This window comes from Gordionus sp. m RMFG-2023, chromosome 2 (genome assembly GCF_954871325.1).
Source record: "Gordionus sp. m RMFG-2023 chromosome 2, tfGorSpeb1-WG-v2, whole genome shotgun sequence".
Lineage (NCBI taxonomy): Eukaryota > Metazoa > Nematomorpha > Gordioida > Chordodea > Parachordodidae > Gordionus > Gordionus sp. m RMFG-2023.
In genome coordinates, this window is record NC_088776.1 from 42,487,260 (window position 1) to 42,510,274 (window position 23,015).

Below are 23,015 nucleotides of genomic sequence, written 5' to 3' on the forward strand. Positions count from 1 at the left end.
AATTTAACATCTTTACAATATATATTTTTACCTATTTATTTTAAAAAAATTCAAAAAAGATTAAAAGTAACGATTATGACAATTATCACTTTTCTATGGTACATCTTCTGAAATTTTAATTTAGCATGTTTACAAATATATATTTTTACCCATTTGTTTTAAAAAAATTAAAAAAGATTAAAAATAACGATTATGACAATTATCACTTTTCTACGGTACATCTTCACTGAAATTTTAATTTAACATGTTTACAAAATATATATTTACCTATTTACTTTAAAAAAATTCAAAAACGAATATGGCAATTGTCACTTTTCTATGGTACATCTTCATTGAAATTTTATTTTAACATCTTGACAAAATATATATTTACCTATTTACTTTAAAAAAAATTTAAAAACGATTATGGCAATTGTCACTTTTCTATGGTACATCTTCATTGAAATTTTATTTTAACATCTTTACAATATAGATTTTTACATATTTACTTAAAAATTCAAAAGGTTTAAAAGATAACAATTATGACAGTTATCACTTTTCTATGGTACATCTTCACTGAAATTTTAATTTAACATGTTTACAATATACATTTTTACCTATTTAATTTAAAAAAGTTCAAAAATAACGATTATGACAATTGTCACTTTTCTATGATACATCTTCATTGAAATTTTAATTTAACATGGTTATATAACATATTTTTACCTATTTACCTTAAATAACTCAAAAAACTTCAAAAATAACGATTATGGCAATTGCCACTTTTCTATGATACATCCTAATTTAAATTTAACATGTATATTTTTGCCAATTTGATCCAAAAAAATTAAGAAAAACAAAATATTATTAAAAATAACGAATATGAGATTTGTGACTTTTCTCTGATATCTCAAGTAGTCGGAAGAACTAGATTAACCCCGACTATACAGTGGTCAGGTTCGGTTAGGCTCAAAAAATTGATAGTCGACTAAATTAATCGATTAAGCATGTAGAATAAATGGGTCGGCTATGCTGACTAAATAGATCAACTTAGTCGAATAAATTAGTCATTTTAGTCGAATAAATTAGTCGACTAATAGACTAATTTGTCGCTAAAGTTTTTAGTCGATTTCCATTACTACGACTATTAGTCATAGTCGAAAGAACTAGACTAATTAACAACACTACATGGGGTTATGTGTTTTTTTTTCAAATTTTATAATTTCAGGCCAGACTCTGATTGAATAAATGTAATTTGCAGGGTTCTATGCCTGAATTATTATTTCTGACTTTTTGGCACTTTTAAATGGAAAGAACGTCATGGCTTTATAAATTGTATGAATGATATTATTATAAAAAAGTATTTTATTATATATCAAATTAACAGATCCTATATTTTTTAGAGATTGAAAATTATATAAATAATATACTCTTCATTTCGATATGCATTTTTTTATCGAAAACTTGTGAATTTTGGCAAATAAAAATATGAATTCATTTCTAATCAAAATGTTAACTATAATTTTTCGTGTGACATTTTACAACAAAGATTAGTCTTATATGGTAGCAAATGTCCTCTGACAAAATTGGATTTGTGGCAGTTGGCCGATAAAGATAGCTCGTTGAAACTTTGTTCATTATTCGATAAACATTGGTACCACTATATAGACAAGTTTGAACAGAAAGTCCAAAAAACGTAATATTTTAACCTTTTTACGATTTTTTTAAGGGATATATTAATTGATTACTTTATAATCCTTGCAATAGTGTAGGTCATGGTCTGTTGCAGTAACTATGATTATGATTTAAAATACCTTACAAGATTCGCAAAGATCATAATTCTGATCGAATTCTTCTAAGATATTATATGTATAAAATAAAAAACAAATCTTTATTTAAATTGTGTTAAGAAATATTTTTCATTGAATATTCCTTATTACTAGATTCTTGTAATTGCTTTTATAACCTTGAAAATAAAAGCAATTGATAATAAGATTAATTGTTATTCAAATATATTTGTTAATTATGTGTTATCAATAATATATTGATTTTATATAACTGTCGAAATTTATTGCAAATATATAATAAAATAATTGATTGTTTTCATGAAAGTTCAATGGCGCAGCCGAGGAAAAATTGAATATAAAGGAGTGTATCAAAGATGGAATTCATTTTTACAATCGCCAAAATAAATTATTTACTTTGTGTTTACTGAAGACATTACTTATTAACTTTTAAAAAATTATTACTCGAAGAAAACTAATTTTATCTTTGAGAGATATTATTTTTTCAAAATGGAACAAAGATAAGGAGAAACTATTACAGAATATATAAAATAAATTAAAGATAAAAGCAAACACTTGTGATTTTAAAAAGATGTAAAATAAAGTGTTACGTGATAAATTCGTTTCGGGAATTACGAATGAAAAAATATTAATAAAGTTAATCAACACTCCAGACTTGACATGGGAAAAAGGCTGTTCAAATCGCTACATCAATGGAGACTACGGAAATGATAACGTATACAAAATTATCTGCAAGAAATGAAATAAATAAAATATCAAAAACAGTGACAAGGGAGAAGTATAAAAATTTTAAACCAATATCAAAAATTATTTATTATTGTTGTGGATTAGAAAACAATATAAAACTACTAAAGTACCCAAATTTTCAATTTGTCATAATTGGGGTATAAAAGACATTTACAGAAAGTATTAGGAAAGAATATATTCGAAAGATAGATGTCCCAAAAAAGGGCTAGAATGTTTTGAGGATTGGGATTCTCCGGAATAGTCGCGGAAAAAATTTGAGGTGAAACTATTGATAGATAAAATATATATTAATTTTTTAATTGACATAGGATCGACAGTCTCCATTTTAAATATTGCGGATGTTTACCATTTAAAAATATCAAACGGATATTTTTTAAAAATCTTATAGTAATTTAACAATCAATATTCGAGGTAAATGTATATTACCCATTAAAAATAAAATTATATATCATGAATTTAAAAACTCGATAGCCAAAGACATTGATCCTATAAAAAAAATCGATAGCCAAATACATTGATTACCTTTTCAAATTGAGAGCTCAAAAAGAGAGAATAGATATAATTGAATCAACCTTGAAGATAATGGCAATTGTTAATAGGATTAATTGTTATTCAAATATATTTGTTAATTGTGTATTATGATTAATTGATGTATTTATATTGATTTTATAAAAGATATATATAACTGACGAAATTAATTACAATTATATAATATTCATTGCTTTTACGATAGTTCAATTCTCTATAATTAAATTCTAAAGATTAAGCTCACATAGATGCTAATTATACTTATACTTGTGGTACCTTGTTGATATTTATATGGAAAATATATCAAATATTTGAAGGAAAATAAAAACTAAGTAAGGAAAAGTTCTCATAACAAGTATTCGAATTATTTCAAATATTCGAATACTCTTTTTAAAAGGAATTTATGATACTGGCCGGGTATTGATTAAAAAAACAAGCCAAGAAAAAAAATGGGCAGACTTGAAAAATAGTATTATTAAGTTCATGCCGGATTTAAGATTTTAACTCAAGAGGTCTCTGGTAAAGAAATATTAATATCAGTTACTTGGCATCTTATTCACTATAATCTGCAAATAAAACTGTTTTGATTTGTGGGGAATTTGTGTTAATTAAAAATTAATCACAGTGCACTTAATTTATTTATTGAAATTATAAATTTGTTTGACCAATTTTTTCGCTTAAAATTCTGAAGAAAGTTTTAAAGGGAGGAAACATATCCTTTATATTTGCACTATTTTTTTTTCTTTGTTCTTTATAGTTATTGCTTCAAATTATTGTGAAATTTTTTAATTCCATTATTTGCAGATATGAAGGAAAATTACGAGTTTATATAATTATTTAATGCATAAGTGTATCTATTATATTATTGCCGTTATTTAAATTTGAATTTATTTTTCTAAATCATTGCATCATCAAATCCCATATGACCCACTAACGTTTTTAGCTTATGCGTTCATAATCGTCTCCCGACCAATAAATCCACTCGAATGCATAAAAATCCTGAAATAGGCATCTATAAAACTTCCACTAGCCAAAAATTACTGCGAGGTGCCAAGGCATTTGATGAAAATTCGCCAAAACCCCAATTTCATTCAGAAGATGAGTCAATTAAACTCAATCCATCATTGACATTCGTTTTATTTTGCTGCTTTAAAAGTATTATATGTCAAAGTATACTTTACAAACTCGTCAGTGACTTGCTCATCTTTCTTAGTCCTCAGATATTAAAGTTGAGTTAAATTTCTTAATTAGAATATATCTTGGTTCACAATTTTTTTATCTATATATTTTTATAAAAATTGAGTTAACACCCAATTTGGAATATTAAAAGTTTAATCTAACATGCTCCTCTCCACCTTTCAAGGAAAAAAGACTCTATTTGCATATTAGCAATTGCAATTAGTGATGTGAATCGGCCTATTTCAAGCTCATATCTAGCCCGATTTTTTTAAAAAAAATATGTTTTGCCCAGCCCTATTCTGATCGAAATATATTTTTATTTGTCCAGCTGGCCTGGCCCATCCCTAATTTATTTAAATATAGAAAAATTTAATACTTTTTTTATTGTAAAAAATATTATACATATAAAAAAATTATTAACGTCTTGTTTCTTGCTAGAATTTTAAAATATATCAACCTATTTGATAATAAGTATTGATATTATATTTAAAAATTTAAGTCCACCCGGCCCGGCCCAAAATTAAAAAAAATAAGCATGACCTAGCCTGAACCTAAATTTTTTTTAAAAAATAGACCCGGGTACGGGTCGAACCGATTACCAATCTCTAATTGCAATTAATTTGAAAAAAAAATCGAGTTTACAGGGCGGGTGTTAAACTCTAACATTTTTATAATTACTAATAAATCTCAATTATTTCAATCGGGTATGATTCATCTGGAAATTTATTTAATCATAAAATGATATATATGTTATTTTAAAACTCAATTTAATTTTCAGATATCTAATATCTTTCGTGAACTCCAAAAGCCAGTCTTTATGGATTGGCGTATTTTATGCTATCACAATGTTAGCCGCAGTTATCTTACAAACCATAATCCTTAATCAATATTTTCAAATTGTATTTGCGATAGGTATGCGCATCAAAACCATTCTAATTTGTGCCGTTTACAAAAAAGTATACTTATATTTTGCATACCATCAAACAATTATTAATTATTGACATCCGGTTTCGCTCAATTTATAGAATGGGTTTACTTCTAATTTACATAAATCTGCTTTATAAATAGTTGGCATTTTTATATATTTTATTTTTAAAAAAAATCTTAGTCCAATTTTTTTCTTCTATTCTCACTCAATACTTAAAGGCTTTAAGACTCTCTAATTCTGCCCGCAAAACATCCACGGTTGGTGAAATAGTTAATCTGATGTCAGTGGACACTCAAAAGGTATCGGAAGTATGCTCCTATGTTAGTTTATTATGGAGTGGCCCTTTTCAAATAGGTATTTGCATGATATTTTTGTGGAATATCCTCGGACCTTCCGTTTTATCTGGTCTGTTGGTTATGGTTTTATTGATACCACTAAACGCGGTTATGGCTAACAAGATAACACAGCTTCAAGTATAATGCTTAATTTAAAAAAAAATTCAACTGGGTTCAATATGTTATCTATTTTTTAATTAATTTTTTGCAACTTATTGTTCTCTTTTTTACATGTTAAGAAAGATTTTATTTCTAAATTAGTCAAATAGTTTTTTTTTTTGCCATCCTTTGGCCGTGTTCAATTTATGAAAAATTATTGATATTTTAGATTTTCATATGGTTATTTGTATTTGTATTTAGATTTTTTGAATCGTATAATATCTTCATATCAGCTCCGTTAAAGTTGTCTGAACAATTGGAAGCACTAATTATAAAATATCTGCTATATTGTGTTTTATTAGTGCCTGTGTGTTCTATCATTATATTAGCTATTATAAAGAGGGAAAAAATATTAGCGACAAAATTTCCGTTAACAATAAGATTAAATAGTGTTTGGTATTATTTTCTTCCAGGGCTTATTTGTATTTTATTAAATTTGATTTAAATCAAAAAAAATTATGCTTTATACAAATAAATTTTTTTATAATTACAATTTTTGCCAACCTTAATCGACATTTTCAATCGAAAGAAGTTTCGTTGAAACACCTCCCATAACCTACATCAGAATTGGGCAAATCCCAGTCCCAGACTATGCTGGTGTTTAGCTGTATTATGACCCCACCCCGTAAAAAAATCGGCCAATTCTGAGGCTGCTCCCTAAGTTTTACCTGATATTTAGACTGTTAAAACTGAAAGTGTTCTAAATTCCCTAAGGAAATTAGCTCTAAGAGAGCTGCTGATTTTTTAATCATAAAATAAAAGTAATTTTATTTATTTAAAAAAAAATTATCTCAAGGCTAGCCAAATGAAATTGAAAGACGAACGTATCAAGATTATGAACGAAGTTTTAAACGGGATAAAAGTGATTAAATTATACGCTTGGGAACTATCATTCGAAGATAAAATTCTTAAAATACGTAATAAAGAAGTGGACATACTCAAAAAAATAGCATTCTTATTGGCTTATTTCTCCTTCATTTGGTGTTGTGCTCCTTTCTTAGTAACATATTTCAAAATATATTTTATATATTATATATTTATGAATTATATTAAAAAGGATTTTAACATAACGTCGTCATATAGTTTGCCAAGAATATTTTTTTAAAATTTTATAAAGGATTACAAACAAATTAAAAAAAGTTAAAGGAAATAGGTACATTTAATCTTTCATCTTATATAAATTAGAAATTATAAATTATAAAAAAAAATTTTTGATTTATGGCTTAAAATAACGCTGAACCATCATAATACATTTTATGTTCTTTCGCCCATACACTCTTTTTTTGCTTTTGCTTGCTTTTAGAGGGGGGGGGGCTTTTTTTAACTTTATAGTTTCTTACAAATTGAACTTTAGAAATATGTTTGTCTAAAAAATGTTTCGTTGTTTTAAATAAACGTAGTATATTTAAAAATTATGTGAAAAAATAAAACAAACTTTTTTACTTTTTTTTTCACCGATTCAATCTTTCAATGCTTGTGTTTATTGGAACATTCCTACCAATTTTAAAATTCGATTTAGATTTTATTTCACTCAGACTTTAACATTTATTTTATTTACTAAGACTCAATGATCATCTCTCTTTGTCTCTAATTATTTTCCATTTTTGCATTTAGAATCGTTTGCTTAAGAATTTTACAACTTTTTTAAATTGTCTCCAACTGTTTCTTTACTAGTCGATAATTTTTCAGAAATTTTTTCAATGGAAATGTCTTTGTCATGTTCCTTCACAATTAACCTTTAAATATAGAGTAAGGTATTTTTCGCAAAACTCGAACAAAGCTAAAAAAAAATTATTCATTTTGCACATTGTTCTACGATTTATCCTTTGAGAATTCACGGCCACGCGCTTGTTTTTTTTACAAAGAAGCCGATATAAAATATTAAAAATGGAATATTCTGACATAAAATAAGGAATGTTGTTTTTTTCTTGCAACTATTCTTTTCAATATCACATTACAATTTTTTTAAAAGCTAAAAACATGTTTAAAAATGAAGTATTCCGGTTCATATATATAAGACTACCTAAATGTGTTTAAAATTTTGTTCGAGTCATTGGAAACCTTAAGTCTAATTTTTTTCCATTAAAATCTCAGACACTTTCCTAAACGTAAATATAGGATAGCAGACAAATAATATTTATTAGCAGACGATAAAAACTATTTTGAATCTTCTTTTTTTCATAAAATTGCCAACCAGAATTGATTTTGAATGTTAACCTATCCTATCTATTTTTCATTTTGTAAAATTTTATCCCACATTTTTTTTGCCAAATATTTTAACTTTTATAATGTCTATAATATCGTAAAAATTGTTTTACTATTTTTCCAGAAATATAAGAAACAGAAAAAATTAATTAATGAATTCATAAACAAATATAAATAGTAAAAGAGAATGATATATATTTCTCGATATACAGGTATCATGCGCGACTTTTGCCACCTATGTTTTAAGCAATCCCGAACATATATTGGATGCCGAGAAGGCTTTTGTGTCTTTAGCTTTGTTCAATCTTTTGCATTTCCCACTATCCATGTTTCCCATTATTATAACCTTCACGATAGAGGTATTCAATAACGTTTTTTTTATACAGGCTATGCCAATATAATAATATTTTTTATTGATTATATATTATTGTGTAATCTTAAAAAAATGTCATTTTCTTGTTTAAAATTGTTTAGTTATTTTAATGATTAGCTATTAAAATTGTTTTAATACTGTCTATTATTTCTGAATCTTCATAAATATTTTATATATTTCTCTTTAAATCTAAATAAAATACATACAATTGAATATCCTCTAAATTCTGCTGTGAATATCTTCTAAATTCTGGTGTCATTCATATATAATGTTAATATATGAAACAAGCAATAATTTACATGAAAAAAACATTTTACCAAATTTATGTATTAACTTTTTAACATGCCTATAATTTATAATATAGGCTAGAGTATCCTTAAAACGGCTATGCAGATTTTTACTCCAAGATGAAATAGAACCCAATTGTGTCATCAGAGAAACCCTTAATACGAATGATAGTATTCATAAATGATAATATATTTTTTATTTAAATTCCAGATTTAAAACTTTACTCCATTAACGCTCAACATTAAGTAATAGGGTTGACAAAAATCGCGATTTTAATAAAATAACTAAAATTTTAATTAGAGAATTATGGATTTAGACTGAAAAATAATAAAAACCTTTTTTTTCCTACGTACAATTTTTCCTTGCAAATAAAGGTTCAATGCTTTAGGAAACTTTGCCAGAAAATTTTTAATAAATACATATTGATAAACTATGATATAATTTGATATTCTGTCAAATAAAAAGCCCATGATATGTATATCACATATATATATGTTTTTTTAAACAAATCGAACTATTTAATATGTAAAAGTTTACAGGAATATTTGTTTATTCAATCCATCATTTAAAAAAATCTTAATTACAAGTTTTGGGGGAATTGTTTATAGCAAAATATTGCATAAATATAGAGAATAAAAATCAAAATATATCAAGTAGATTTAAATTTATTAAATGATTATTATTGCTATTTGGTATTTTTGATTTAAGAATTAAATTTAAGATAATCTAAATTTTTCTCTTTCACTATATTAAGTATTTAGGTAAAACTTTGTAAATATAAGGCCTATTAAAAAAACATTTTTTAATAGGGGTTATTTAAATTGCGATTTTTATCAAATTGATTTTTTATTAGTCCACCCTACCTTGCAACATAGAGAAAAAAATATCAAGAGGCAATTGGCTAACCCATTGATCCTTGAAAATCGATTATTAAATGATGATTCTTATTTTTTCTCATTATTTTTTTTAATATAAATTAAATTTAAAAATACAGGAACATTTTATTACCAGTTTTTGAGTGCTAAACAATCCGTTACTAGTTTAATTTTTATAATATATTATTATATAACTAGAAAAAAATTATTTATACAATTTTTATTTTTCTATCTTTTGTAAGCTAACAATGATGTAATCATCGTGAAAAACAGCAACTTCGCTTGGGATTTCCCCAAAGGTTCCCAGATCGAAGATACTCCTGAATTAACAACCGAAGCGCACAAAGTAGGAAAAGTGACGAAAGGGAACGGCGATACTATTTTTCAGTTAAACGATTCAGCTATTAGTCTTAACAACAAATATAATAATTATAACAGTCCAGTGCTCAAAAATTTAAATTTTACCGTAGAGAAAGGTCAATTGGTAGCCATCGTTGGAGCTGTAGGTTCAGGTAAAAGTTCTCTACTTTCCGCACTTCTTGGGGAGATGAAGATTGTTAATTCGACGAACTTTCAAAGGGAGATTAAAGAGAACGTTAGTTTTTTTTACAAAATAATAGTTTTATTACTTCATTTTTTATAAAAAGTTTTATTTCGATTTATGATTTTTTTTATATATATCATTTTGAATTTGTTATGCTCGATTTATATATACAATTATAAATTCTACTCCCACTTTCCATTTTCATAACATAAAATCATTTATTAAATTAAATCAAAAGTGAAAACTTACAATGATTTTTGCAAATAATTAAAATTTATTATCAAATAAGAATGGTATAATAACAAACATTGAAAAAAGATCAGCATATACATATAATGCTATTAAATATTCACGCAATCGAATAAAATAAATATAATCTATTATATTAAATGCTGAACAAATTCATTAATATTAAATGCAAAACAATTTCATCCACAATGAAAAACATTTTCATCAATATTATGCAAATCAATTTCATCATTCATATAGAGGGGATCTGATGTTCTTATAATTTTTAGGATTGATCTGCTTCTTTAAAAAACATTATTGCAAATATAATTCATATTTTACTTTGGATCCTTTTTTATCTCAAGTGGTATAAGTAGTAATAGCCAATGACATAATTTTTGCTAAAAAATATTTGAAGGAATCTTCACCTAGCCACTCCAAAGAATGTTGATATAATATTTGTAAAATATAAAATTTAGCAATAAGCCTCTTATATATTAGAACATATAAATTTTTACCTTAAGCAAAATTTAACATAAAGTCTCGCGACAAAACACCTAAACATTCTTCAAATATTTTTTTAGCAATAATTACTTATATATATACATCTTGAGATAAAAAAAAGGATTCCAAGTAAAATATGAATTATATTGGCAATAATGTTTTTTTTAAAGAAGCAGATCATTTCTGAAATTAAATGAACATCAGATCCACTCTACCTCTTATGAATCATGAAATTGTTTGCATTTAATATTGATAAAAGATTATATTTATTTTCTTCATTTATGTGATTATTAAATGGCATTATATGTGTATGCTGATCTTCTTTCAATGTTTGTTATTATATATTTACTATTCTTATTTATATTAAATTTAATAATTAGCAAAAGTCTTTGTAAGTTTTCACTTTGTTTTAATTTTAATAAATGATTTAATGTTTGGAAAATGGAAAGTTAAGGAGTAGAATATAATATTATAAGAGGTGTTATGTTATCAATAAAAAAAATATAATTATTCGATTCCTATTTATCAAATCTCATTTGTTTTACATACTCAAAATAAAAATTTAAACATGTCCATCTTACTGATATAGGATTTTTTATAGCAATAAAGTGAGACTCAAAGATCTAATAAGAAAGCTAGCTATTTATAAAACTTATGTATATCAGCTATAGCTAAAATGAAATATTTTGGTGACCATGTTAATTCCATATTTGTATTTAAACTTATAAGTACCATTCAGACATTTTAGCTTATTTGCCTTTTTAATAGTAGTACAAGCTGATCCAAACCGCAAAACCCAAAATTTTATTTATTTTATAAAAATTGAAAAGAACACCTAACGTTTTATTTATTTTAAATAAAGGAATTTTTACAAAAGATAAAGATAATTTTGCTAAATGCGCTATCTGCGGAAATCGAATTTCACTGGGGAGAATAATAAAAATTGTTATTTAATACTACCAATTTCCATAAACATTTAAAATGAATCCATCAAACTTCATACGAAGAGTTAATACAAAAAGAACGAAAAATATTAGAAAAAATAACTCAAATTTTAAACCATTTTTAATAAAACTAATATTTTGAAAAGTTATCCTAAATCCATAATTATTTCTAATTTTATAGGAGAAATGATAATCTGTGACCACCAGCCGATTTCAATTTTGAAGGAAGACGGCTTTATTTTACGTCATTTATGTCCAAATTATAAAATTATCAATAGGAAGTATTCTCCACGAAGAGTTATTCTTTTGATATGTATATGAAAAACTCTCCTAAAAAATATTTAAAGAAATTTTTATTGATGATTCTTATTTTTCCTTTACCATAGATATATGGACTCTAAATTCATGTGACGATTATCATATCTCATTAACACAAGACTTTAAACGAACAAATAGAGTTTTAAATGTTAAAACATTTAATGTGTCGTATACAGCAATTAACTTTGCTCGTAATTTGGACGAGATGATAAATTATTGGAGGATAAAAAAACAAAATAACCTAACAATTCGAGATATTGAGCCTAATATAGCCTATGCCATGAAAAACGGGGATTATAATTTTATTTATCATATATTACTATTTTAATATTCATAATACTATTCAAAATAAAATGCATACATTATTATATATAATTTTTTTTTAAATTATAAATAAAATTAAATCTATAATTTGATTTTTATAGAAAATATGAATTTTTTTTATTACATTTGATTCAAAGGGGGATGGTAAAAAATAAATATTGGATCGGTTTTGAACTAATATCTGATTAGATCGGTGAAATATATGTAGATCGGCACAAGCCCTAGCTTATATTTATATAAAAATTATATTAATTACAATAATCAAATATTGTTAACATTTAAATATAATTATAAATTCTATTATCAAATTATTATTTATAGGCAAATATTAAATATTTATAAATTCCACAGGCTTTGTAATAGAATGAATGCAAGTTTGATTAATAACTTTGCCTAGGGAGTATTTTTCTCCATGTCATCTTTTTATTTTATTCTAAATGTTAGTTTAAATTCAAAAACATGATATAATCAGATAAATCGATTTTTATAAAAAATTATGATTTAATCAAATAAATCTATTTTTTTAAAATATTTTTTAATAAAATAATTTATGCCAGCCCTATTTGAGATAGCTCCTACCCAAGTGTATAGATAAAATAACTTATAACAACCACAAAAATTAAAGATATCCTTTGCCACCATTTCACATCCGATGGTAAAAATCCGAGGATCAGTAGCATACACCTCCCAACAGCCCTGGATCCGAAATGCTAACCTTCGTGATAACGTCACCTTCGAAGCACCCTTCCCGTTCGACTCTCTCGCATATATACAGGCCTTACAAACCTGCGACTTGATCAGAGATCGCGATTACCTACTGCCAAATGGGGATGACACCGAGATTGGGGAAAAAGGTTTAAAAAATGACTAGGATCTAATTAGGATGAAAAGGGTAGGGGAGTATTTATAGTAATGAGGTATAAAATGGTTTTGGATCATTGAATTAAAACGATTTTATAACTACAATTTGTTTTAATAAGAAAGAAGACCCAGAATATTGACATTTTTTTGTTACCGACATTGACATCTTGTTGGATTATAGTTCCACCTTTGGGTATCCTTAGGGGTCTCATCTACTCCCTTACATCACTTTCCTTCCAAGAAAGTTTTTTAATATATATTTTTATGTAATAATTTATCATTCCTATAATGGTAACCAGATGGCATGGGCTAAATCGCTCTCGAAATTGATCAAAGAGGAGTTAGAGCCTTATAATGTTCTAGCTAAAGTCACTAAGCTCTTAATTATTTTTACTGAACATATATTATTTCGGTAACAATAAAAGGCGTAAATCTTTCAGGCGGCCAAAAGCAAAGACTTTCACTAGCCAGGGCGGTTTATCGAAAAAAATTAATTGACATTTACTTATTCGACGACCCTTTGAGCTCGGTAGATGTCCACGTAGGAAGACACATTTTTGAGAACGTACTGGGACCCAGCGGGGTGCTTAAACATAAGGTTTAAAACATTATATTAAAGAGAAAAAAACAGACAGAAGGGCAAATAAATAAACAATCTTGAAATATAAAATATTAGAAACTTTGAATTGAATTGAAAAATATTATGTGTTTTAACCTCCAAAAGTAATCATCTCGATAAAAGCCACCCATTTTTGATTAGTTTTTATATAAATTTTTATATTTTATCAACGTTCAGACCCGCTTATTGGTTACCAACGCATTCCATATACTTCCCGAGGTAGACAGAATATTGGTCATGAAGGATGGGATTATAGTTGAACAGGGGACTTATACGGAACTCTCAGCTAAAAATGAAGGTGTTTTTGCCAAAAATTTAAAAAATTTCATGAGTTCACGAGCGGGGTGGGATGAAACTAACAATGAAACGATTATTTGTGAAGGCGGTTTGTTGAAATATTTAAATTAAATATATTTTATATGTATACAATCATTTATTGATATTTTTCATTTGATAAGAACCCAAGATAGTATTAATAAGTAAGAAAAAACTTATAATTTTATAAATAAATACAAAATAACCCTCGTTTGCACACAAAAAGTGTTTTCCTATAAATTTTTCGTAAATTTATTGAAATATAAATAAAATTGGTTCAAAATGGCGATAAAAACAAAATTTCTAAATCTGTATATATTAAATAAAATATGGATAATTGGATTCACAGTCATATATATATAGTATGTCCTCGATCATTCTTCGAAATATTGTTTAAAATATTTTAAGTATTTTATGGTATATGTTTTAACAATGTGCTCGATAAATAGTTAACCATCTTTATCATGAATATTTTATTGACTTATTATTATATTTTTTTTTAAATTGGGATTTACACCTAAAGGCTTGATGAATAATTCAAATGGCGATTTAAACAATTTTGGCAAAGCGACTCAGACTGCTGCAAACGGAGAGAAGTATAGAATATAAATACTAAACAAGGACTCAACCACATATTTTAAAATTGTAGCCACCCTTCTGATTACATAGATGATAGGGAAGTAAACACTTGTATTTAAATTGAGTTTTTTTAAAAAATCTCTAAAAATGGAGGAAATATCACCCATATTCCCAGTATGATTCCCTTTGAAATTTTTTTTGTGGGCTTCTCCTTCCAAACTCCGATTTGCCCGGCCAATGAATCAAATTGGTAATATGGTTAATATTTCCTTCATTTTTAGCGATTTTTTAATAAACTACACAAGTGTTTCCCTAGCATTTATAATATTAATTACAAAGTTACCTTAAAAATTCTAGAAGATATACGCGAGATTCCCAATTTTTAGCTATTTAGAACCTATCCCCCATCTGAATTCCCAAAATATTTACATCTTTCCCATTCGTCATATAATAAACAATAAAATAATCATAAACAAGGGCGAATACCGATGATTCATCATTGCGCACATCAACCACCTTATTGATAAAAAATACGGGCCAGGTTACCTCTCAAACAGAAACCTTAAGAGATTCATTATTATCGCTAGAATTAGGGATCCCTGGTATCGAATCTAGCGGATTGTTGAGTGAAGATTTAGAAAAAGAAAAAAGCGATGGTCATAACACACCTGATATGGTTAGGAAACGATTAGGAAGTAAAGAAAAGATCTTTGAAGAAGTGAAACGAGAAAATGGCGGAGGATGGATGACAACTGAAATTTCAGAGACTGGAAGAGTAGCGCATTTAAATTTACGATATTTTATATTATTACGGTACCATTTTTGGGAAGATTACTATAATATTTAATCTTGTACCAAGATATTTAACTATTTAATATGTCAATCATATTCTATATGTTGTATTCCATATCAAATCAACTGAAGATTCAACCCGTCCAACTTCTATTTTTTTTAAAATTTGTATGATGGTAGTATATACACTAACTAGTAAAAATATAAAATTTTAATTCTCAACTTAGCTTACTTCATGAGGTATGGTTATCTTTAAAAATGCCGAAATTCCAAAATACACTATATTTAATTTTAAATATCTCAAAAAATAATTAAGCCAAAGAGATGATTTAAATTTTATTAAATAGCTCTTGAATAGCACTTTAGACATAAAATTTATTTTATTAAAAAAATGTTTATTACCAAAAACCGGAAATAGAAAACCGGAAATGGCTATAAAATAAAAATTGCTCTTTTTTCTTTTAATTTTTTTTACAGATAGACATTATACTTCTTAATATTTGTACAAAATCCTAGATTGGGACGAATACTGGGTCAATAGTTATTACACTTTAAATATAAGCAGTATTACTTAAATCCTATATTATACCAAATATAGAGTAATTATTTTTTAAAAAAGTGGGCAATATATGTGAATAATAGCATTAAAACTAGAATCCTAAAAAATCTTATTTGCATTTTTTAAATGTTAAAAAACTCAAAACAACATTTACCAAATTGTATTGTATTATTTTAAATATAACGCAAAACGCTTTAATTTGGAGGCATTATAAGGAATAAATAATAAGATTTTGTAAAAAGTAATAAATTAACAACTATGATAATAAAAAGTGAGAGCAATAATCTCTTCACCCCAAACTAAAGATTATATACGTCCCAAATTTCTAAATTCGAGATTTTTTGACCTGGCAACTCTGTGAGTGAATGATGAAGTTTATTTTTCATTGCCAGATAAGTAATTATTATTGTGATCGTCAGAAATTTATTTTTATTTTAAAGATTATTTTTATCTACTTATAATTAATTAAAATAAAATAATTATATTTGGCATAAAGTCAATATTCATAATTAATTCCAACAGTAAAAGCCGTCATTTTTATCGATTAATTTTACAAAGCCCTTTTTCTAAGAAATTAAATTTATTTATTAATTTAAAAAAATTATATTTTAAATGTCTACAATTCTTGTAAAGTGCTGCAACCCATTTCGAATGAAATCTCATTCAGTACGTTACGATCTTAGAGGTGTTTTACAGTGGATGATACAAGTGAATTTTAGCTTATCAATTAATCAAAAAATTTATAGTTCTCGGAAAAAATTAAAAAAATATTCAACAAATCCCATCTTACCTTTTACTTCTACGATCTCCATCACATTACCTTCTATTTCTAACTTACCTTCTACCTCAACTATTAATGAAATATTTAGCGATTCTGAACCTAATCAACCATGCAATAATCCCAAATCTTATACAAATTTTAATACTTCAATTTTAACTTTTAAATGAAACTTTGCCATTTTTAGTGGAGACACCTATTAAAAAGAAAAGGTTAAATGAAAAAAAATATCCTGTAAATAAATTTTTGAAAATTCAGGGAAAAATTAAAAAAGTTTTTAAAATAAATATAGAGAATCAAGCAAAAAAAGATGAAGCCGAAATGATATATCAACTGAAAGAAAAATTTGCTACAAGCTCTCGCAATGAAAAAATACAAATCTTGCGATAGTTTAGGGGAAATTACTAAGAGGTTGGCGGTTAGAGCAAGCCTGCAACGTCCTCATGAAAATCATATAATAACTACTATTGATTTATATAATTATGTGAGAATCTATCCCGGAAATTAATTATATATTTGTTAGCATTAGAATATTTAAGAATGGAAATCAATCTTGAAAATAGATTTTTAATGGCCAAACGAATTCCCGGGACACAAAAATATATTTCATTTATTCCAATGGAAGGCAAAATGAAAGTCAAATTTTATTCTAATTCATTTCATTATTTAATGTATGATATTATTTACTTAATATGTTTATTAGAATATTAATTTCCCATTAATTATCTAAATAAAGTTATAAATATTTTTACTTACAATTATTTTCCTTCTAAAAAAATAGCTATACTTATGTGCTAAATATGACACAATGTCTACTAGTGATCTGCATAGGACCTAATTTTTCTAGCACGGCCAGAAAGATTTATGAAAAAAAATATCCGGCCCGATCCCAAACGAATTTTCTTTTATTTGTTTCGTAATTTACTATACATTTAGTATAATATAGGATTTAAGCCATATTACTTATATTTAAAGTGTAATAACTTTTGGCCCAGTACTCGTCCCAATCTAGAATTTTGTACAAATATTAAGAAGTATAATGTCTATCTGTAAAAAAAATTTAAAAGAAAAAAAGAGCAATTTTTATTTAGTCATTTCCGGTTTTTGGTAATAGACTTATTTTCATTAAAATAAATTTTATAACATAATAAAGAGCTATTCTAGAGCTATTTAATAAAATTAAAATCATGTCTTTAGCTTAATTACTTTTTGAGATATTTAAAATTAAATATAGCGTATTTTGGAATTTCCGCCTTTCTAAAGATGGCCATATCTCATGAAGTAAGGCTATTTGAAAAGTAAAATTTTACATTTTTATTAGTTAGTGTATATACTACCAACATGCAAATTTTTAAAAAAATTGAAGGGGGGTCGGGTTGAGAATCGACTTTTTTTGGTTGATTTAATATGGAATACAACATATAGATAAATAAATGTTGTCTAGATTAATTAAAAAGAAATATATAGTATATACCAGAGTTGTTTTTTAAAAGTAGCGCGATATGTCAGTAGCGCGTTATTAGCTACTATTTTTAAAAGTAGCCAAGGCTACCTTTTATAATTTTTTTTTATTTTTTGCATTAATTCACAAAAATCAACATTTATAAATAATTAAATATAGTTAAGTTATTGTTTATTTATGTTAAAAGACTAAAATTAATGTAATTAAAATAATTATTTATGGTAATATTTATTTTGTTGCATTTTAAATAATATAATCATTTCTATACTATCACCCCAAGTCTAGAGCGACGATCAGAAAGAATAAGTTTTCCCTTATTAAATAATCTCCCAACAAGCACCTGAGGACAAGGCAGTATTTAATTTTATAGACATATTTTAAGAAAAATTATCAAAAATATTGAGAAAAAACGCGTCTAGGGGATTTTCTATTATATTAGTACCCTTTATTTCAAAAAAAATATAGTGGAAGTCTTATTATTATACCAGGGGATAGAGATTTAATCATCATGGCAAGTGATGGATTATCAACCAATGACTTGGTTGAACTACATCAATTATAAATTTGACAATGACTTTATCAGCCAGTTTCTGAGAAATATTGGCATGTGCAATATTATTAATCTTAGTTGGAATTCAATTGGTCTTTTTGGATGTAGTCTCCCCTATACCAAAATTATTAAATGTTTTTCTATCTTTTTAAAACTGTTGGCAAGAACATGCTTACAAAATAAAAATACTATTAGAATTTAAATATGGCAATTATCTTTAGGTGTTTTTTGAGGTTATGGCTACTAGATTTATTTGAGGATACAAATAAATTTGTAGCCACCTTTTGTTTTTACATTTAATTTGAAAATATTTTTTAAATTTTGGAAGTGGAAATTTTTTTTACTGTTATCAAGAACATTTACTTCCAGGGTACCTTCCACTTCATTTTATCATTATTTAACTCATATACATCGATTTCTATATCCATTTGCGATGACATTTTAAATAATATACACTAGACGATTTAGGTTTATAATCTAAATTGAAAATATAAATTTCAAAAATAAATAATAAATCATAAAAATTTGAAAGTAGTTAATTAATTTCAAAAAAAGGAGCGCGCTAAAAAAATAAATAATTGGGAAAAAGTATTTCGCTACTTTAACAACTATGTATTTGACCAAATGCTTTTTTATAACTCGATTTATTATGAATATAATTTTTAAGGTTAAAATTTCTCTATACCTAACCTACTTCAAAGCCCTGAAATACCACATTTTCGCCCTAGCGATTCTTCTGTTCGGCGTTTATTACGCACTTTCGGTAGCTGCCAATTTTTGGCTCAGTGACTGGAGCGATGATAAACCTATTATGATTAACGGAACTGCATATCAAAACATTCCTCTCAGAAATAAACGCTTAGGAGTTTACGCTCTGTATGGATTCTTGCAAGGTTTGTTGAAAAATAAAATACTTAGTGGGGAGGGGGGGGGTTACAATATTTTATAACAAATCAAACCACTACCTCAAACGCCCACAAAATAAAATTGCTATCATAATTACCCTGATGATCCCTTTATTTGGAATAGTTTTTACTAGCGATAGATCATTACTAATTCGTAACATTTTTCGCTTTGTATGGCCGAGAAATATTTTACATAAGTTGCCCAGCCAGTCCCTAAATATTTTATTTTATGAGTAGAAAATTCATAAATTCGCATTATTCAAATTTTTTTTAAAATATAAGCTCGCCTTCTCCATCCACCTATAGGTCATTCCATGTCAAATCAATCACTTTTCGGCCGACCCCTTTCGATTTCGATAAAAAATCGTAGGCTGGTTATATATGTTCCCATTAGATTATAGACAAAATTTTAGCACATTAGCAACTATATTAGCGTAGATAATCGGGGTTAAAGGTCCAAAAAACGTCTTTTTTGCTTTTTACTGATGTTAAATAATTATTTTTTAATTTAAAATAAATATGATCAATCTAATATCAATAGCTAAGTTAATAATTGATGATTATGGCGAAAACATCAAAATTAATTTTTGATAAAATATGGGTCATCTTATGGTCAGTTGAAAATTTTAAATTAATATTTCGAAATGAATATGATCTCCGATTTTTAATTTTTTTAAGAAATATTATCCGTTTACTATTTTTTTAATAATTTCTTCAACAATTAGCATGGGTGAATATTTATTTAAAAAAATATTGCGATATTTATTTAAAAAATAGATGGCGCTATATATAATAGTTTTAATATGTTAAAATTCATTTTTTTTATTGATTAAAAATATTTTAATGTATTATATCATACTAAATCGATTACAATGTGCATTATATATATTTATTCGTAATTCAGATCATGAAATTTTTAAAATCTTCACAAATTTTGCCTAATTAAGATAGTTTAAAAATTAATTAAATCTTACTTCATCTAAAGGAATACAAAGCCTGGCTAGCTTGTGAGATTTCTTCAGGAGATAATATATATGTTCGACTGGTGGGAGTAGAAGGATTGACCAGCGAGCGAATATGAGATTTAGGCAACACTAAAATATCATCTTTCAGAGGAAATTTAAATGATGCTGAAGGTCCACAAGCGTGTAAAAATCGGATTTTAACTTCTTCATTTGTATTTAGTTTATCGATTATATATCCTAACCACCATTTATCATCATATACACATGTTACATATCCATTAATATTTTTAAATATAATTTTCTCATTTTAAAACGAAACTTGTTTTATATTATATTTTTTGGAATTTGAATATATTTTGGTTTTTAGTCTATTTTGTTCAATGAGAATAACCCCGTGAATTTTTTGAGGACGGGCAGTGCAGAATTAAATCTTTTACGAAGGGCTAATTCCCCTTCGATATATTCTTGATTGGAACATATTCAAATTGAATTCCATTAATATTTTCTTTAGCATAATTATATAATTCTAATGGGGTTAGGATTTTATTTTTATTTGGCTTTTGAAGACTAGCTCTGGCAACTAATCTTTTGACATATCCTCCGATACCGTCACATGCATTTTACCGTGAACAGTGGCAAAGAAATGCCATTCGGCAGGAATATTAAAATCGTATTTATGAAGGCATATGTTCAGAAAATTTTTGCGATTCTTGTATTGAGACGCGGCTCCATCTGAAAAATATATTATTTTTTCTGGTTTAGAATTAAATTTGGCTGTTAAGAAATTAATAAATTTTATTTGATAAAGGTGGGCTGCACTAGTATTATGGTTTAATGATTCGGATATAATAACAAAATTTATATTTTTTAAATCTTCTCCAGATTTATAATATGCTACAAATTGATATATAGTGGTCTGCACGTTGTTCCAATGAAATCCCTGAACTTCATCTTGTAAAATGAAGGAATAATTCTCAGAATAATCTAGATTTGTTAAAAATTCCCCATCTTTTAAATTTTCTTTGAAAATAAAATTTGTTGTTTAGCTTCAAACGAGTGACGCAGTAAAATTTGAACTTTTTCTAATAGATATTCGATGAAATCATCAACGGACTTTATAATAGTTTCAAGATTTGCTCTATCCACCATGATCCATCGTTTAAACGTGACATATTCTATACGATTTCTATGAAACAATTGGTATAATTGGCCCTTAAGAGATTCTATACCAGGGAATTGATCACAATTTGTTAAATAACATTTTGGCTGAGATTGATTACAAATAATTTGCCCTAAAAGATATAAGAATTTATACAGTAATTTTCTCCTACTGTAATTTCAGCTATTACATTTGTCATTAATTCCACATTCTGATGAATGGCGCAGACACAAACAGTGTGTGTGCCACTAGCTCCAACTAAAATACAGTTAGTTTTTTGGTCTAAGTTCGGCAAATTTAGAGAATCCAATTGATATTTGGGTATTCCTCCTTAAACATCTTGCATATTTTTTAAGATTATTTAATATAAGTTTTTTTTGGACTGGTTCTTTCTCGTCTTTAACAGATACATAATCTTTTATTCCAGGCATGAGTCGGCTTATTTCATCAGAATAAAAATCTTTGACGAGTTTAAATGTTTTTCGTTTAGTATCTTTCCTGCCTTAGTTTTGGGAATGAAAGAATTACACTTTCTTTTACCACCATTTTGGATTTTCTTGCCATATAAGATGTTACGTTGAATTCCGCTTGAATTTTATTTACACTCCATCTTTGAGGCAAAATTGTAAGAATTTGATATTGTTGATTTTTTGATAATTTATCAAAGTTATCCTTTAATATAATAAGAATTTTCTCTTTCATTGGACTATCAATCTCGGAATCAGATATTTCTAAAACCTTTTTATTGCTTTTTCAATTTTGAATTTTATTTTTAGGATATTCCTCCATTAAACGTTTTCTTTTAATTGGTGATTCTCCAATATTGTGTAATGTTTCATTAATCGATTCAAAGGCATCCAGATTATGGGTTATTGGGGATAATCTTCGAAATTTTCCTTATCTCTGGTTATTTTTATAATTTAAGATAATGACAATTTCATATCATTCTTGGTCTTGATGGGTATGACTTAGTCTGGGGGGGTGGGGGATAGGTCTGGTGATTAATGTGATTTTCGATTTTTCCATTAATAATTTTAATAATTTTCCTGCACTCCTTTAATCCTGCCTTTTTGTTCATGTGCTAGTCGGATTTTTTAATTATTTTTAATTTACATTGAAATATTAAAAAGATTATTAAATTTTTTTATCCTGCGAATATCTCAGGAGAATAAGATTTATAAAGTTATTTAATCGAATTTTATGATATA

General features: G+C 26.4%; 1 protein-coding gene across 5 annotated transcripts in view; it reads left to right on the forward strand.

Annotated features, from left to right (window-relative positions):
• LOC135924221 (multidrug resistance-associated protein 1-like) overlaps positions 1-23,015 on the forward strand; it is a 54,813-nt gene that overhangs the window by 17,645 nt on the left and 14,153 nt on the right. For 2 of the 5 annotated variants that reach the window (XM_065459272.1, XM_065459269.1), the window contains 14 exons: positions 1,529-1,675; positions 4,003-4,287; positions 5,017-5,194; positions 5,385-5,639; positions 6,457-6,660; positions 8,078-8,224; positions 8,603-8,696; positions 9,644-9,996; positions 12,889-13,117; positions 13,550-13,722; positions 13,921-14,128; positions 14,582-14,654; positions 15,115-15,412; positions 19,446-19,671. In XM_065459272.1, the coding sequence (XP_065315344.1) occupies positions 1,529-1,675; positions 4,003-4,287; positions 5,017-5,194; positions 5,385-5,639; positions 6,457-6,660; positions 8,078-8,224; positions 8,603-8,696; positions 9,644-9,996; positions 12,889-13,117; positions 13,550-13,722; positions 13,921-14,128; positions 14,582-14,654; positions 15,115-15,412; positions 19,446-19,671 (2,870 nt within the window). Of the gene's footprint in view, positions 1-1,528; positions 1,676-4,002; positions 4,288-5,016; positions 5,195-5,384; positions 5,640-6,456; positions 6,661-8,077; positions 8,225-8,602; positions 8,697-9,643; positions 9,997-12,888; positions 13,118-13,549; positions 13,723-13,920; positions 14,129-14,581; positions 14,655-15,114; positions 15,413-19,445; positions 19,672-23,015 lie in introns of those variants that run through there. The other 3 variants (XM_065459270.1, XM_065459273.1, XM_065459271.1) reach the window with 3 other exon arrangements.